The sequence below is a fragment of the Megalopta genalis genome, chromosome 12 (genome assembly GCF_051020955.1).
Source record: "Megalopta genalis isolate 19385.01 chromosome 12, iyMegGena1_principal, whole genome shotgun sequence".
NCBI lineage: Eukaryota > Metazoa > Arthropoda > Insecta > Hymenoptera > Halictidae > Megalopta > Megalopta genalis.
Window position 1 is genome coordinate 11366308 of NC_135024.1, and position 18221 is coordinate 11384528.

The 18221-nt window shown below is 39.6% G+C and overlaps 2 protein-coding genes across 4 annotated transcripts in view; both read left to right on the plus strand.

Moving 5' to 3' along the window:
• The window catches only part of LOC117222967 (opioid-binding protein/cell adhesion molecule), a 727814-nt gene that overhangs the window by 104856 nt on the left and 604737 nt on the right, over positions 1-18221 (plus strand). The gene's annotated exons all lie outside the window — the stretch shown is intronic.
• LOC143260420 (uncharacterized) lies at positions 1124-5020 on the plus strand. The gene has a single exon (XM_076525685.1). It carries the CDS (start codon positions 1124-1126, stop codon positions 5018-5020), a length of 3897 nt encoding a protein of 1298 aa, XP_076381800.1.

The window sequence follows — 18221 nt, forward strand, 5'->3', positions numbered from 1 at the left end:
CGAGTCGACGACAGAAACATACGACACGGTCATCGCGAATGCGGAAGTATTGTTAGATAAATTAGGTAAGGCCGACTTACAATCGGTCTCCACCACTCGAGGCACCATCAGTTCTCCCACACCTACCATGTCCGGGACAACATTCGGAATCCATCTACCTAAGATAGATCTGCCCAAATTCGACGGTAGTCTTGAAAGGTGGACTACATTTAAGGATGCGTTCAAGAACATAATTCATGCACATCCAGGTCTCACGGACATCCAGAAACTAAGTTATTTGCGACTATCACTAACCGGAAAGGCAGCATCCGCGATCGAGTCACTTACGATCAGTGAAGACAACTACAAGGCCGCGTGGCACCAATTGGTCGAAGATTACGACAACACGCGCGCTCTCGTACTTAGGCACACGTCGCTACTGATAGACACGCCCGCGATGCCAGACGATTCGGCCGATTCAATCCGCGATCTTGTCAATCATATGCAGTCACATATCCGATCATTACAAGCTCTCGGACGGTCGTGGGAAAACATTGCGAACGATCTCATCACCAACGTCGCAATTTCGAAAATGAATCCCGAGATTCGTAAAACGTGGGAGACTACACTCACCGACACTCGCATGCCGGATGTCGACGCGGTATTCAAACATCTCCGAAACGCGTCTCATAGCTGCAAAACGGCCGAATCAATCGGGACTGCAAGGGCTAGGACCAATCACGAGCGAGAGCCCATTGCCGCGAACACATATCGGCGGCCCAACAAGACGCGATGGAGTCCTCCGACCTCTCCACAGACACCTCGACGACGTCCTCCGACCTCCCCACAGACACCTCGACGACAGACATTTGTCGCAACCTCGACACGAGCGTGCAAAATCTGCAATCTCGATAACCACGCGGCGTTCGCGTGTCCGAAATTTCGCTCCATGACGGCACAAGAACGAATCGCGACCGCACAAACGCACAAATTGTGCCAAAATTGCTTGTGGCCAGGCCACGCACCCGAAGAGTGCAAGGCGGGACGGTGTCGCGTGTGCAATGGCAAGCACAACACCAAATTGCACCTCGACGCGGCATCCGGGAACGCGTCTCACAAGGACGAATGACAAAACAATACGACCATGGACATGCGAACAGAACGACTCAAAACCCTCATTTCGGACGGACAGACGAACGGTTTATTGACAACCGCCACAGTTTACGTGTTAGATCGCGATCAACAACCGGTTCCATGCCGAACATTGATCGATACATGTTCTAACGCGAATCTTATGACAGACGAACTAGCGCAAAATTTACGATTACCGACGAAACAACAAACCGCGACAATAGAGGCATTAAACCAATTGAACACCATCACCAACCAATTGGTCACAACAACCATTAGATCGAGACTTACGAACTACGAACGGACACTGACTTTCCTGACGATACCGAGAATCGCAGGCCCGCTACCCGACGTGCAAATCGACCGAGCGAAACTAGGCATTCCCCCGAACATCAAATTAGCCGATCCGAATTTCCATCGACCAGAACGAATCGACATGTTGCTAGGGACCGGACCGGCGCTGTCTTGTCTCAGCATCGGGCAATACAATATCTCCAAACGACCCAGCGACGAGTTAATCCTCCAAAAAACTCAATTCGGATGGGTCATTGGAGGTAGCGTCCCGATCCCTACGCCGCGAACAACACGCAACACGTTTTCCACCACCATACAGTTCGATTTACAAAATTTCTGGGAGGTCGAAGAAGGACCCCATAGGCACCATCCAACACTCGATGAGCAGGAGTGCGAAACACATTTCAGCAACAACGTCAAGCGTGACGCGTCCGGACGATACATGGTCGCGTTACCCTTCAACGAAAAAAGGGAGCAGCTCGGAGGTTCTCGGTCGATGGCCCTCAAACGTTTCTTGGCACTCGAGCGGAGATTAGCGCGGAACGACGAATTACGAGAACAATACCACCAAGTAATCAACGAATACCTCGCGCTCGGGCACATGACACAGGTAGACACCGTCGATACACCCGGATTCTACCTACCACACCACGCAGTTGAAAAACCCTCAAGCACGACCACGAAGGTTCGCGTGGTCTTCGACGGGGCAGCCAAATCTACCAGCGGGCTGTCACTGAACGACACTCTACTGACCGGTCCGACCATACAGGACAACCTATTCACCTTATTGATTCGGTTTCGAATGCACGCAGTCGTCCTAACCGCGGACATCGAAAAGATGTACCGGCAATTCATTGTCCGACCGGACGACCGTGCATACCAACGCATCTTATGGCGAGACAGGCACGGCGAAATAGCTACATTCGAGCTAAATACTGTCACTTTCGGACTCTCCTCAGCACCATATCTTGCCATAAGATGCTTACACCAGCTGGCAGACGACGAGCAGGACGCAACACCAACAGCATCAGTAATCCTCAAACGTGATTTGTACGTCGACGACCTGTTGACCGGTGCCGACACGATCGAAGAGGCTCAGGTCATCCAACGGCAAATCACTAGGTTACTGCGAAAGGGAGGTCTTACCATTCGACAATGGGCCTCCAACGAACCCAAACTTCTCGCGGGACTGCACACGGATCTTATCCATCCAAAGATCCTGGGCAATGCAACCGCGATGAAGACGTTGGGCATCTCATGGGACGCGGAGCACGACACCATTCGCTACTCCGTACAGACAGCCACAACCAACAAGGTGACCAAACGTCACATCCTAGCAACCATCGCCAAAATATTCGATCCATTGGGATTACTCGGACCCGTGACAATACGCGCCAAAATTATCATGCAGCAACTCTGGCAATTGAAGATTGACTGGGACGAATCCCTGCCGGCCAACATCCATACCGAATGGACCGAATATGAGAGGTCGTTACAAGAATTGAATCAAATCGAATTCGGTCGACACGTAAGTCTCAGGAGCGCGGAAAGGCTCGAGATACACGGGTTTTGTGACGCAAGCGAACGGGCCTACGGCGCCTGTCTATACGCACGGGCTATCAATGCACGCGGCCAAATCCAGACCAGCCTAATCTGCGCAAAATCCCGCGTCGCACCCCTAAAGACCGTCACGCTCGCGCGTTTGGAACTCTGCGGCGCCGTCCTCCTAACGTCACTTTACGAAACGGTTCGCGACGCCATCACACAAGACATCCACGCTACCGTTTTCTGGACCGATTCGACGATCGTTCTCAACTGGTTGAACAAACCACCGTCCACCTTAAAAACCTTCGTCGCGAATCGCGTAGCCGACATTCAAGGAAAGGTCGACATCTCGTCATGGCGCCACATCAGATCGAGGGATAATCCGGCCGATCTACTTTCTCGAGGCATCACGCCTGGGAAATTTCTCAACAACGCACTTTGGCGATGCGGACCAGAATGGCTCTCTCAAACAGAGGCCACATGGCCCAACTCGAGATACATCCATTCAAACGACGTACCAGAAACAAAAAAGATCACGTGCCTCGCCACCGCAATCAACCAATCCAACGACATGCTTACCCGGTATTCCTGCATCCAAAAACTACGGCGAATTGTAGCATATTGTCTACGTCTGGTGCCTGCCCGTCGCAACACAGGCCCCTTGACCATCAAAGAGCTACAAGAAGCCAACATCCGCATCATCAGGTCCGTTCAGTCAGTCACATTTACACAAGACATAAAAAACCTAAAATCCGGAGAATTACACCCCAGAAGCAAACTTCGACCTCTGCACCCGTTCCTCGACAACGAGGGTGTCTTGCGCGTGGGGGGTCGCCTCCAAAATTCCACATTAGCATTCGCTCAGAAGCACCCAATTCTATTGCCAAGGAGTCACCACGTGACTGATTTAATAATCCGCGACGCTCACACGAAGGGTCTTCACTCAGGCATCACCGCAACCTTGCACGACGTGCGCCAAACATATTGGCCCATCGATGGAAGGAATGCCACCAGGAAAATTGTACGGCAATGCGTAAGGTGCTTTCGGGTTAATCCCCCCACGGTCGACTACCTGATGGGAAATTTACCTGCGGCACGCGTCACCGAGAGTCGACCATTCCAGAACTCCGGTGTCGATTATTGCGGCCCCTTTTACATAAAGGAACGACGGCATCGAAATCGCACCCGCATAAAGGTATACGTTGCCGTATTTACCTGTTTCGCGACAAAGGCCGTACACCTCGAAGTAGCAGGCGACTTGACAACGGATGCCTTCATGGCGGCACTCAAACGGTTCGTCGCACGCAGGGGGGCCTGTCAAAACATGTATTCAGACAACGGGACTAACTTCGTCGGGGCCGACAACGAACTGAGGGAAATTTACAGGACCCTCCCAACGGACGAAAGATTGCAAACCTTCCTCACCACGAAGGGAATCGCGTGGCATTTCACGCCGGCTCTGTCACCGCATTTCGGGGGACTGTGGGAGGCCGCTGTAAAGGCCTTCAAACATCACCTCAAACGAGTCGTAGGTGAAGAGTTGTTCACATTTGAACAATTCAACACTTTTGTAGTCGAAATCGAAGCCATTTTAAACTCGCGTCCGCTCACTCCCCTCTCTCCCGATCCAAACGATATATCGCCTTTGACTCCTGGTCACTTCCTGATTGGCAGCTCTTTAACGGCCATTGCCGAGACCGATTTCAGGGCAACTCCGGACAATAGATTGTCGACCTGGCAACACATCCAGAAGGTAAAACAAGACTTCTGGACCAGGTGGCACAAGGAGTATATTCACCAACTTAACGTTCGCCACAAATGGACAAGTGGTTCACACCATATTCGAGAAGGGACCATCGTTGTGCTGAAGGAGGACAACACTCCTCCCTTATGCTGGCACCTGGGACGAGTCCAGCAGGTCCATCCAGGAGCTGATGGAATCATCAGAGCAGTCACCGTTCGAACCGCAAACGGCGTCTTCAAACGAAACGTGAAGAAGCTGGCACCACTTCCCGATCCAGAACCTTCACCGCAGTACGACGGGAATCAAGGAAAAACAGACAGTTCATAGTTAATCGTGTTAGTCGATCGTACCGATTAACGGGGGGGAGCATGTTCCATCGCGAAGGAACAAACACGTGGAGTCTTTGCGACCGGGTTTACGACATGGACGTGACCATAGTTAGGCTGCAGTCAAGGACACTTTCACAACCATTTGGCGGCCAGATTGTCCGGATGCCATCCGGACATGGCACAAATCACAAGGCAGACGTTTTTTCTTTCCTTTTACTCATCGTAAATAAGCCGTTTCCTTGACTGCCATAAGGTCTCATAAACCCGGAATTTCCGAAGGGTCAGCCGACGTCGAGCGCGCGACGGGGCCCGCTACCTGAGTTGACCTGACGGAATCTCCAGGGGATGAACCAGGGGTCGCAGAGATTCCACGACCCAGCGACTAGCTTCCTACCCCCTCCAGGACAAGTTCCGACGAGGAACCACCCATAAATAGCCGAGCAAACCCGAAAAACGGTCTATTGCAATTTTACCGGTACACGCGAGCAGTCATCCCGCGAGCAATCATTCTCAAGTCACAAGCACTCAGTCTTCAAACCACGCAACAGTACGCGCAACTACCAATCGAACTTGAATCCGATAGCCCAAAATTAATTTGGCGGGCAATCAATCGGCGACTTAGGAACATACGCGTCCACCGTGCAATCCGGGCCTTACAACCCCGGAAGGGTTCATTTCACCGCCCGCGCGTTTCTTACGTCTCCGAGTCAAATCAAAAATGTTATTCTTTTCTTCCGACTTATTCTTTATCGTAGAATCATTTCTATGAAATTTTGTAATGTTTCTCAGCGTGACAGTCGACGTTTTAAGTAGAATTTGATATAAAAGTGCATCGACAAAAATTTTGTGAAATAGAAATCGTTTGTCTTGACGGTTCCATAATTAGCAGCAGTCACATTCTGTATCCTGGGAGGTGACATCCAAGTGCAAAGAGTTAATATATGTATAAGATCAGTTAATTCACAGTGTGCGAAGGATTGCTGAGTAAAGGACCTACGTGCATCCGGTGTGATCAGCGCGTGTACAGTCTGAAACTGTGAGAACAAAGACATTAATACCACTAGTGTTGGTTGTATTTCAGGTGCTATGCCAATGTTAGGGTACGATCAACAGCGTAGTGTGTCAAGCATTGATAGACTCGGGTAGCTAGATTATATTGGTGTGAGAGAGCAAGCACTTGTTAATTGCCTACGGAGACTGCGATCACATCGGAGTACTTTATGTTACATAAGACGGGAAACAGAAATGTAATAGTAAACGAAGGAATTAGTAACATTAAAATCATTGGCAGAAAATGTAATTATTTTATTGATTGACTACTCTCGTTATACTTATTGTACGCATTGCACATAGAATAGTTGAGAATTTTTTCCATGTTCATACTAAAATTAATCAATTACTGGTGCAAGATAGATATGGGTTATGTATAGTCATATCCCTAGGTATAATAATACTGTACTCTGTTATGCGAATTGTTTACTAGAATTTTTTCAAACTGTATTTAACGCGAGAATTTATATGCTAAAACTCAAGACGGTATTCTAAAGTGAATTGCGTTTTTGTTCAACTTTCTTTGCAATCTTTTTGCGAAGAAACTATATAACCTCTTTTCCAGTCACATTTGCGACACCTATTTGTGCATGTTTCGATAACATTTATAATATGTTTAGGTTACGAAAGTTAAAATTGGCTACTTTCATGTAAAGTCGAATTTCGAAAAGATCGCCGCATGGTGTGTATGACTGCGACCGTTTTGATTATCTGAAATGGAAAAACATGTAATAAAATGGAAAAACATAAGTTCAGCTATGGCAGGTACTAGAACAAAATGAAATAGTCGATACTTAAATAAATGGGGACACTTTGCAATTCTTTATTTTGATTATCGATTTTTTAAATTAATTTTTCAATATTAGGAAGCTAAGAAAATGTGCAAAATAATAATTTTGGTTTGATACTAGTACAAGCTGTTGACATAAGTATGTATACTGAATGTGAACCTAAATTTTGAAGGGAATTGGTTAAGTAGATTTTTAGATATCATGGTCACCATTTTGAACGACATATTTTCGGGAGAAACACATTTAAAGTTTTATAAACGAGCACTCATCATTCATACTATGAATGATCAATCACACCTCTAACTTTTCTAATATAAAAAATTCAAACAGTTTTCTTGACGTATTTTTGAACTTATAACTATCAAGATGATATAAAAAACAATCGATTTTTTCAGACATTCATACTACAATACCCGCTTAACGATTTATCGGATCGAAAGAATAAATTGTCCTATCTAACACAGTCATGTTAACGAAATGTACCCTGGCTTTCTTTGCTTCGTGACAGAATCATACAGAAATAATGTTCTTCTGTGAAAATGCTGGCGTGTCAAAACGCTGGCATGCTTACCGTTCCTAACTTTCTCATGCTTCTACTAAATAAACATTCCTACGACAATCGATAGTTGGACAACCCGACGTAGTCGTCAGCCATCGCGTATCGACAGTTCTGTTTAGTTTTCTCCATTCTTATTCAAGACTGCACGCAGAACAATCTCCTATCACAAAACCATTCAAAAATAGAGTGGAGACTCGGTATTCTTCTTTGACATCATTTAAACTGCATTGGTGTTACCGCATAACTTACCGATATTGCTTTCTATAAGCTTAAACAATTATTTAATCAACCTTGAACGTTTTTATCGCTTGGAATAAAACGGCTACGGATGTTTACGTGATTAAAGTATGTCAGAATATGCAAGTAACGTATTTCGAATATGTATTAACACTATGCCGTACGTTGTATGCCGGTGGTACCACTTTGGTGCCATTTTAAAGAACTGAAATAACATTTGATCTATATTTCTTTGGTGTTAAAAGGCAGCAAATAAACTATAGCATTGTGCTTATTTAACTAAGAATTAAGTACGATAATTCTTGGATGACGTATCTTAATTTTAGGAATTTATATTACCGCCATCTTCGAAATTTTTTTTTAAATCTAAAATTCCCAAGCTATTATGCCGGCGTCAAGTAAAAGAATCATATCTAAGATCTGCGGACAGCATAGTGTTAATAATATGTTAACATATTATGATCATACAAACGTATGCTGCATGAACTGGAAATATGCTGGATTAATTTTATTATTTAGAAGGTTACTTAAAATCATGTCAGGAAATCATCCGTTCCAAAAGATTGCAACATTTTTGTAATATATTGTTACTTTCCTAGTGATTGGGAAATTCATATGGCAGTATGTGATTATGGGATCAGCAAATTTAACAGTATCTTTACCGATATTTTGTGTTATACAATTTAACGGATCAATTCTGTGATGACTATAGCAAAAATCGAGAAGTGATTGCACAGAAAATATAGAACATAGGAAATAATTTGTATCAAGAATTATTCAAAGATATCCTTTAACCCCTTTGGTGAAACTAGTGTAAAATTTAATATCAATTTGCTTATTTAAAAATAATTTAACATATATTTTTTAAATAATATTATTCTTATTTAAGAAACTATTTATTCAGAACACAATTTTCGAGAAATAATCTTTACTTGAATTTGATCAGCTCCTATTAAGGCAAACCACAATCAGGGATGGATTATCCCCCAGTAAAGATGCGAGATCATAAATCCACTAATTTGTTATTATGCAATAATCTATTAGAATGAAATCTAAGATTAAATTATATAATCATATAATCTTAATTAAATCATATAATCTTAAAGATTATATGAACTCCTTGCAGCTTTCAAGTCTTTTAAATGTGCATTGAAACAATTAGGGGTAGTTTACCCCGTGTCAAAAATGACTGACAACAAGAACAGCATTCACCTACCTAGATATGTCACAAATTAAGTTTATAACAAATTTGATAATAATCCTTCTATTAATTTTAAGCGATTTTTCGTAGCCCATCTTATCAACTTCGAGGGGTGGTTTCTCCTTCTAAACATGAAATTGGGCCGACATAAAAATAATACGTATCCTTTACTCTTGGTCCTCTATAACGTATCAAAAAACCAAAGCAATGCGAGGCGGACACCTAAAAACTCTTCCTTTTGTTAGTGCATTTTATAGATATGGAATTGAATTTTGGTGACTCATGCACTTTTAACAGTTCTTTAAATATTAACAAATTTGATAATGTTAAAATTGTTTTGATACGCGATATAACAAGTTTTAATGGCCTTAGAGTCACTACTCGAGTGCAAACGGTTAAGGAAATAGCAGAAAATGCCGCATTTGCTTGCTAAGTGGTGATAAACATAGTGAAAAATTGTAGAAGGCGATTATTTCAGACAAAACGCCGGATCGATATTCCAATTATATTTACAATTTAAACTTCAAGAATTAATGTTAGAACAGATTAATCAACATCTTAGAGGAGGCACGCCTCCAATTCATTGGCGGAAAGACGACCAAGTTATTGCACTGGCTCGTGCTTTTCCACTAATGGGTTAACGCAATATAGCTCGACGAGAAGGAAGCTCCGACCAGACAATGCAGCAAGCAATTCGTGATCTTATAAAATTCAACCCGTTCAACTTTTGCGTCCGACGGCTACTCTAACCATCGCAATTCCTGCCATTAGGTATAGTTTAACCAAAAACGCTATAACTTTTTTAAAACTGGGCTAAACGACATGAATTTTTTTTTAGAAGATAGAAGAACTGATCTACTAGACAATAACTAAAATGTTATTTTTCAAATTTTTCTATTATTTGACATGACAAAAAAAAAAGAAAAGAAAAATTCTCGTTTATTAAAAATTTCTTGACGTTGTTACGAGATACAAACAGCACGCACAAGTCACCGAGATTTACAAAACTCATTTTTTTCATTTTCGTTATAGATTTTTAGATCAGATAAATTAAAAAACTAGACTTTATTATTTTGTGTTGTTCTTCGAAATGATAGCAAAATTTAAAAAAAGAATTTTGGTCATCGTCTAGTAGACCAGTCCCGCTATCGCCTAAAAAAATTCAAGTCACGTAGTCCAGTTTTAAAAAAGGTATTGCGTTTTAAAAGGTTTACGAACACTTTTGTCGGCCACCGACAAAAGGTTTCGATGGCACCGCCGAGAAAATTCCGGTGTTTTACACATCGGTAGAAATCTCTTGCTATTCGTCATATAAATATCGCAGCACACGTATTGTCATGTGAAAGAGCTCTTATGGTAGAAGAAATCTACTATGACACTATCGAGTGCATAGAAGACGAACGAACGAACGAATGAAATTAGCTTGCCTGAATTGTAACGGGAGAAATGATGACTGATTGACTCGAAGTATAAGTCCTTTCAACGGCTGACATTCGCGCGAATGAGTAAGTATTGGGACGGATAGAAAGATCTCGGTGTATGCAGATGGACGTCCACGGACACAGGGGATCTGATAGTCGCTGGTGATAATCACGGTAATGGGATTGCCAGCGACGTTTCTGCGGCCGAAAGGCAGTCGCAGTGAAAATTTATTATGCACACAGCCGACGTACGTGCGAACCCGGGCACATATGTATGTATATGTTAGTTGCTAGCAACGCCCAACTCAATTAATGCCACGCTAATTGGTACCGCGGTCATTGCAGTCCGTCTGGTAATTCAATTTTTCTGACAGGCTGGTCTGAATCATTTTTCTGAGACCCAGTCCCGGAACGCGTGTGTACGCTTCCGTTGAATAATACGAACAACTTTTAATGTATTCACTGATTTTTGTGAAGAAAAACCTTTCTTTATCGTCGTTTAATTGACCCATTACAAACACAGCGACGAGCAAACGTGTACACTCATAGCGCGCGTTTCATTAAAATGAAGATAAATACTATCAATTATTGTACTCATCGATTGGGCTTCGGTGATTGTAATTACAATGAGAATGTAATTAACATTACGAAGATAACAATGTCGTCGCAATCATACACTTTCGATCGGTCAGTTAAGGAATTGGTATCATTATCTTCATGTTTACGAGACATACGCCGTGAGTATACACTTTCGCTCGTTACTGTAACTCTTTAATTACAGAATTATACCGCAATCGCAAACAGATATTCCTTTGAGCAAAGCGATTTTGCCGAATGAGCTGTTACAAGCAACGAATAATTCTTTTCTTTTTATTGTAGTTCATAATCATTTAGAATAGATGACATCGATTGTTTTGTAGCAGTACTATCACAATACGGTTTTACTAAATTCAGTTGCGAAGAGTATAATTGAAACTGTTATTTGAGTATTTTAATAATGAGGTTCAAATGGATATTAATCCTTTGAACTACAGTTTTGTTCAATGCTACGCTGATTGACACTTTCCAGTCCTTAATAATTTCCGTAATGGAACGAGATAATTTTTATTTCTTGTGTGTCTTCATTTACTTTTGTTCCTAGGCTACGATAACAGAAGAATCAAATTTTATTTCGAAACGAATATTATTCATATGACGCCGCATGTCATAATTTCAAAAAATTTTAGTTTATGCATTAACACTAAATTACCGAACCAGTCAAAATGATTGGTTTCTGATATTTTCTTCTACAGATACTGAAGTTAGAAAAATGTTCGTTTGAGAAACTGTATGATAAACTTCGTTATTAAAGCATATTTTATAATACAAATCGTACGAAATTTGAATACACGCACTCTTGTCATTGTTACGAAACAGTATATATTAGTCGTGTTTATGGTTCGGTATTTCTAGCCAGCGCTGTGTTAATTCAATTACGTAATTTAATTACATTGTATTTCAATTATATTGTAATTCACACACACACACACAATTATGTAATTTAATTACATTATATTTCAACTACATTGCAATTTAATTACATTGTGTTTCAACTATATTTTAATTCAATTACGCAATTCAAACCTTTCACTTAATTCAATTATTAATTAGTTTAGCCGCGAGTGTAACTGAAATATAGTATAATTGAAATGCATTATAATTGAAGGAGCCCAGAAATTTGAACAAATGAGATGCGTATGTTCCGTAATTAAATAAAAAATTTAATTATTATTTGCAAATGAAATATTAATTTAATGTGCAAATTGTTACTTATGGGAGTAACTGTGCGTAGAGGACACAACAATACTATCCTTTTGTTTGAAACCTTCACACGACTTCTTTCAACCTCTTATTACCTATTATTATTTTTCAATTCGTAATTTAATTCAATTCCATCGTAATTCGTAGTTAATGTAATTGAACTCAATTACATTAATTAATTTGTAATTGTACTCAAATTACAATTACCAATTACATTGTAATTTAATTGTATGCAGATCTGAATTACGAATTACAATGTAATTCTAAATTACTTTGTAACTATAATTCAATGAGTAAATCAATTGTAATTCTCCTAAACTCTGTTCTTAGCGTAAATTGAGCTATAGAATTGACAGATTTCACAGAAAAGAATCGTGAATACAAATTTGAAAACAAGTCCGATAAAAGGCTCCCCTAATAACCTGTGGAACACCCGATAAATTCTGTTTGAGATAGTGTTATCAGTTTGCACGGATGGGAGAGCGGAAAAGCTCTCCCTTTTTCCACACAGGATGGGTGATCGTTTGGCAACAGTGTCGAGTATCAACTCCAGATCAAAGGTCTGCCGGTACATGAAAATTGTTACGTTCTTTCCCGAAGTCATCCTTCGATGCTATAGTCTATTATCTACCGAGAAAAGATTCTGAATTTCATTAAAATTTCACGGATGACAACAAAAACATTTGATCGTCATATGTTGAATAGAATCTTCGACTATTTAGTTAGTTTTTAATTACGATGTTGATGGTATAAATTTTACTTCCAAGCTTGATTTTTTAATGCACGAAACAGGATTAAAACAGTGGAATTTTCATTCAAAAATTATAAAACTATGAGATAGTTCAATTATATTTAATGACTGTATAATATAATTAATTTAATTAATTTATCAAAAAATGTGTCAAACAAAGTTTATCCTGTTTCAAGGAGGACATCCTATAATGGTCGCAAATTTTTGCTAGGTGGGTGTGCTTCCGAGATTTCTAGGTGACCTTGATTTTTTCTAATGGAACTGTATTATTTTGTATGTAAACTGATTGTGTATTTCAAGATCAATTAATTCTTCTATACCACTTTGGTAATTGAAGATCGTTCAAGATCATTTAATGATGTTTAAATCTCCGTTAAACGTTTCAAAAGATCCATTTTCTTTTAGTATTCATCGTTTCGTATGTAGACACAACGTGAACTCGCACTAACAAAATTAAGTTTTGAACATCGTTAAATGACCTTGAACGACCTTCAAAGACTAAAGCCTTTAGGACAAATTTAATAATATTATTACATTATTTCTAATTTATCAACGTTATTAAATAAAACAGCTGATTTTTATATAATTTCTGTCCCTCGCAATCGTCTTATAAATGTTCCCTTAATATTTATCAAACATATACGAATGAACGTTGTCGTATAATAGAATGAATCGCATACGATTGACCGAATTCCGCGTGCTTTCCTCGCAATTTCCCATGTATTTTATCTAATTCGTGAAACATTTGTTCAAAGGGATTAATTGTCCAGCGTTTAAAAACAGAATACTAGCGACTGTAAATGTTGCTGAAGTAAACACGACACATTTCTATGTCATGAAATCAATTATTTATTATTCATCAATCCCAACGTAATACTATCTATTCAACGGAAACTGTACCAGATTAGAAAAATATGCTGTAAGTTCCACGTTGATCGAGATAGATCGAGTATTGTTTACCTCTTTGCACTCGAGTGGTGACCCATATGGTGAGGCACTTCTAAATATATCACGTTCCAAAATCATTTTTACATTGTCAAATTTGTTTATATCTAAGGAACTGTTGAAAGTGTAACCGACGTATGGGTCTCAAGACTCGATTTCGTATGCATAAAGTGCACTAAATTATGTACATTTGAAATACTATAGGTCAGAAAAGCTATTTTGAATTTACAGTTGCAATGGTTTCGAGCGCAAAGGGTTAACCGAACAAGTTCTTTTTCTGAAATCTTTAGTAACATAAATTTTTAAAGTTGAAAATTTCACTATTTTTACCAAGATTAGATTTTGGAAAAACTAAGGATGATGGATGTAGGCTAACTTTTAGATTCGTGAACAACGCAACGGAATCTACATACAGGAAATGTTTACCGATTACAAAGACGCGAAATGAGTGTTAATTAGCATAATCATATGATACTTATTCAAGCTCACGACCAACTTTACAATTTCGTTCACATTCGAAAAGCATCAGGCCATCTTCAATGTCGTCAATAATCTTAAGTATTTTATTTCGGTAATTACGATTTAGATTGTAGTTCGCAACAGAAATTAGTTGAGCAATTTACTTGATCGAGTGTTATCGAACAGCTATCGTTCGAGGACTGAAGTTCGCAGAGTTTCCGGAATTGATTAAAATTATTATCGACTCCACACTGGTATCGCGTTACATTGAGATCACGTTCAAAATGCGATAAATTGCTGGGCATAAAGGAATAAATAAGAACACTTTTTAGTACTTGAAAGTTTAGTGGCAAGCTTCGTCGTTGCCAGAGCTTTTGCTTTAACCTCGAGCCCCCTTTTCGCCATCTCCCTCTGGCAGCTTTTACGAATGCCTCGAGAAGTCGAAAGTACAAGCCTGCCAGACTCTGGATCGAAGAATCAGCGACGCTTCTATGCGCTCTTCCGGTCTCTATCTTCTTTGCTGCCTCCGTTCTGCGGGGTAAGTATACTGCGAATTGAAATATCGCCGCGGTGGAAGAAGGCAACGTTGAAACGGTTTGGCAACTTGCCAGCCTCTGACTTTTCCGATTACGTCCGAATGCAAGTAACCTTGCGTAGATACGGTAACTAGAGCAAGCTTAAATTGATTTCCTAAATATCGTGCCTAATGAGAAGGAAGGATTTCCACGAATATGAGATGCCCTTGAATGTTCATGTGTCTTTCAATCGAGATTTTCTATTACATATTACGATATCGATCCATCGCGGTATAACAACCAGTCAGATCCGCGGCGAAAATTTCACGCACGATCTACCAAATGATCTAACGAATGTTATTCATTTCTGCTAAATTCTTCTGTTATCGAAGTTTAGGAATAAAAGTAAATGTTGACTGGACTGCGGATTTTTGTGCAAAATATAAATTGCCTGCGTTAATTGCAAGATACAAAAGCTGCACAGACGTTTCTTCTATTCTGTAGTTATTTTATCAAGTTGAAAATAACGCACTAGTATCTTAGTATCTTCACTGTATTTGATTTATTCATTTTCGTCATAAATGTATAAAATCTATAATTAAAAAGTATAAAAATAGTATAGAGTAAGTATAAAATATAATTAAAAAGTAACAAAAATTGCCTCGTTTTATCAGGAAGATTGTGAAGAACGAAGAGGTGCTAATCAACTTGGTGTTGAAAGAAATCCCAGTGTGAGGGGTTGGAGCAAGAATTGAGAATCTAAGATACCAAAAAAAACTTGCTACACGTCGGTCAAGAAGTGAATATTCAGTTCCCATTGTCGAGGCTTTCGGATGTAAGCCGCGTCCTTTTGGAAGAATTACTGATGCGTGCTACGCTAATAAAATAGATACATGTTAGACTTATGCTTCACAATAGCATACATTCCTGGAAATACAGGGAAACGTTGGAGGCAATGAAACAGTCTAATAACATCAATAGGGATGTTAGGGGGTCACTTAAGCCCAATTTAGAGCTCCATTCTTCCAGTTTTTTAAATTGTTCAGCTAACCAATTTAAAACATCTTTATTGGTAACCAGTGAACTGGAACATGAGCAGATTCCACTTCATTAGTAGAGCACCGCAATGCACACACAACGGTATCGGTGTTATGGCAAGTGTTATCGATGCAGAAAGTGTCGTGAAGTATAAATAGTTATTAGATCGAATTGAAAGCAATCACGTTAATATTGCCGAGAATGCCATGATTTTCTAACAACCTTAAGATTAAATTATCTCCTAAACTAATGATTTCGTGACATAAATGAGTTAATACTTTCTTGTGAAGAGTATCAAGATGCATCAACTGATACAATGAAAAATATATAATTCCATTTAAAAAAATGTGAACGTCCTTCATATGTCCTCTACACGTCCACCTACAAAAAAAACTAGAATCATCAGAATATGCCCCTCTCGAAACCATTTAATTTCATCTGAATAATGATGTAAATATGTACGGCAATATGTGGTGCCTCTCCCTGTACACATTCATTAAGCGATCTAATTATTTATTCATCTGGGTCAATTTTGGTGGCGCTTTTCCATCACGAATCATAATGACCTATCTATTTTACACTTATGCAATTAATTTTACAAAAAACTCGTGCATTATTTTGATATATGCACAAAAATAAATGCGCATAAATGTGCGTCCATTTTGACTCTATTAAGATGGTAATTGAAAATTGTATAAGTTTAATGCACGGTCTGTGTCATATAGATCTGAAACACCATGGAATGATTAAAGGTGTTGATTTTAGGTCACCATATTAAATTTTACATTCCAATTAATATACATTATAATTATATATATAATTAATTATTACATTATTTTAATATTATTAATATTTTCTATTAATAATCTTTTTCCTATTAAAAACTAATATTATTAATATAATTATTATAATATACATTATAATTACAGACAGATATCGAAAAATTACTGCTACTCTCAAAAAGTAAGTTTAGAAATTGCTTACCTCAGTAGAGTCTGATTTTTATTTTGAATTTCGCATTTTCGATAACGTATTCAAACTCGGTAACCTCAAGAATGGAAGAATGCCGATTTTCATAAAAATTGTACGACGCGATGAATTGTGACCAACTTTTTGGGAGAAGCTACCATCGTGTTTTTTGTAAGTACTAGACAAAAGATGTTCGCGTGGAGCGTTCGCGAAGAGGCGACAATCGCGAAATATACAGGCGAGAAGCGAGAAACACCCGATTCGTTAAATACGCAACTGTAGTCACCGTAGTAGAAATACCGTTCGCGAACTAGTTTGGAAGCTCTGGAACTGTAACAGCCTGCATAAATGATACATTTGCATTTTAAATTTCAAAGATACCACTCGCGATGCACCACTTGTAAGAAATATCGTTGGCTTTAAGTGTCAGTGAAATCGTATTAATTTTCCCTTGCATTTCGCATGCTGGAAGTACGCAAATTTAATTTGGATAATATTTATGACGCGGACATGACTGTTTTACTATTTTTGAGAGAACGGTTTTGGCTGGCGCTTCCATCGTCTCATTACAGCGTTCAGTTTTTATTGCTTCATTTCGTGCCAGAAGGAAAGTCTCGGAGTTCTTTCTCTGTCTTAATAGCAGTGACGTATCATAAATCTTATACCCTTTCACGGTTGCGAGTTGCCGATATCTTCGTCGGGTTTCCCCGTGAACGTGCACGTCGTGTGCAACAGCCGCGTTACCCGATTCTCCACTGTCATGATGACCAAGTTGGAATTGGCGTGTGAAACTCGGCGAAATCGCCACATACGACTGTCCCTGGTAATTTTCCCTCACACCAACTCCTGACAAGAAAATCGCCCTTAACAGCATGCTACGTAGATGGGGTTTGTTAGTGTAGAGCACAGGACTCGATACATCGATGATATTTCAAATTGATACAGGACTGAAACCGAATGGTCGCTGTCAGCTGCTCTACTCGATGCAAATACAAGAAGTTTAGTAGTCGATAAATCCCTAGATTTTGTACGCAAGTGTTTGGAACTGTCAGAGAAGCATATTATCATCGCTAGACTGCGGATCTTTATGCAAAAGAAAAATTGTCGGAGTTCATTGTAAGATATATAAGTTGGATAAAAATATCTTTCCACTTTTAACAACTGTAATCAGTTGAAAGTAATGCAAGAATATCTTTGAATGTCTTTTACTTCTAATGCCAATACAATATCGTATTTAATCTATTCATTTTTGTCATTTGTATTCAGTGTATGTATATAGTATCAATAAAAATGAATATAAATGACAACTAAATCCAATAATTATAAAAAGAAATTTTATTGTATAACTTTAAAATAAAATGTATGGAACTTCTTGTAGACTTTTCGTAGGCAACGTATGATTACTTTAGAAATAAAATAATCCATTACACCTGTAGTAGACAAAAAATGATCGATACTATTGA

Excerpts from the sequence above, each read along its gene's own strand:
- LOC143260420 (XM_076525685.1), top strand. The coding sequence starts at position 1,124 with ATGGACATGCGAACAGAACGACTCAAAACCCTCATTTCGGACGGACAG.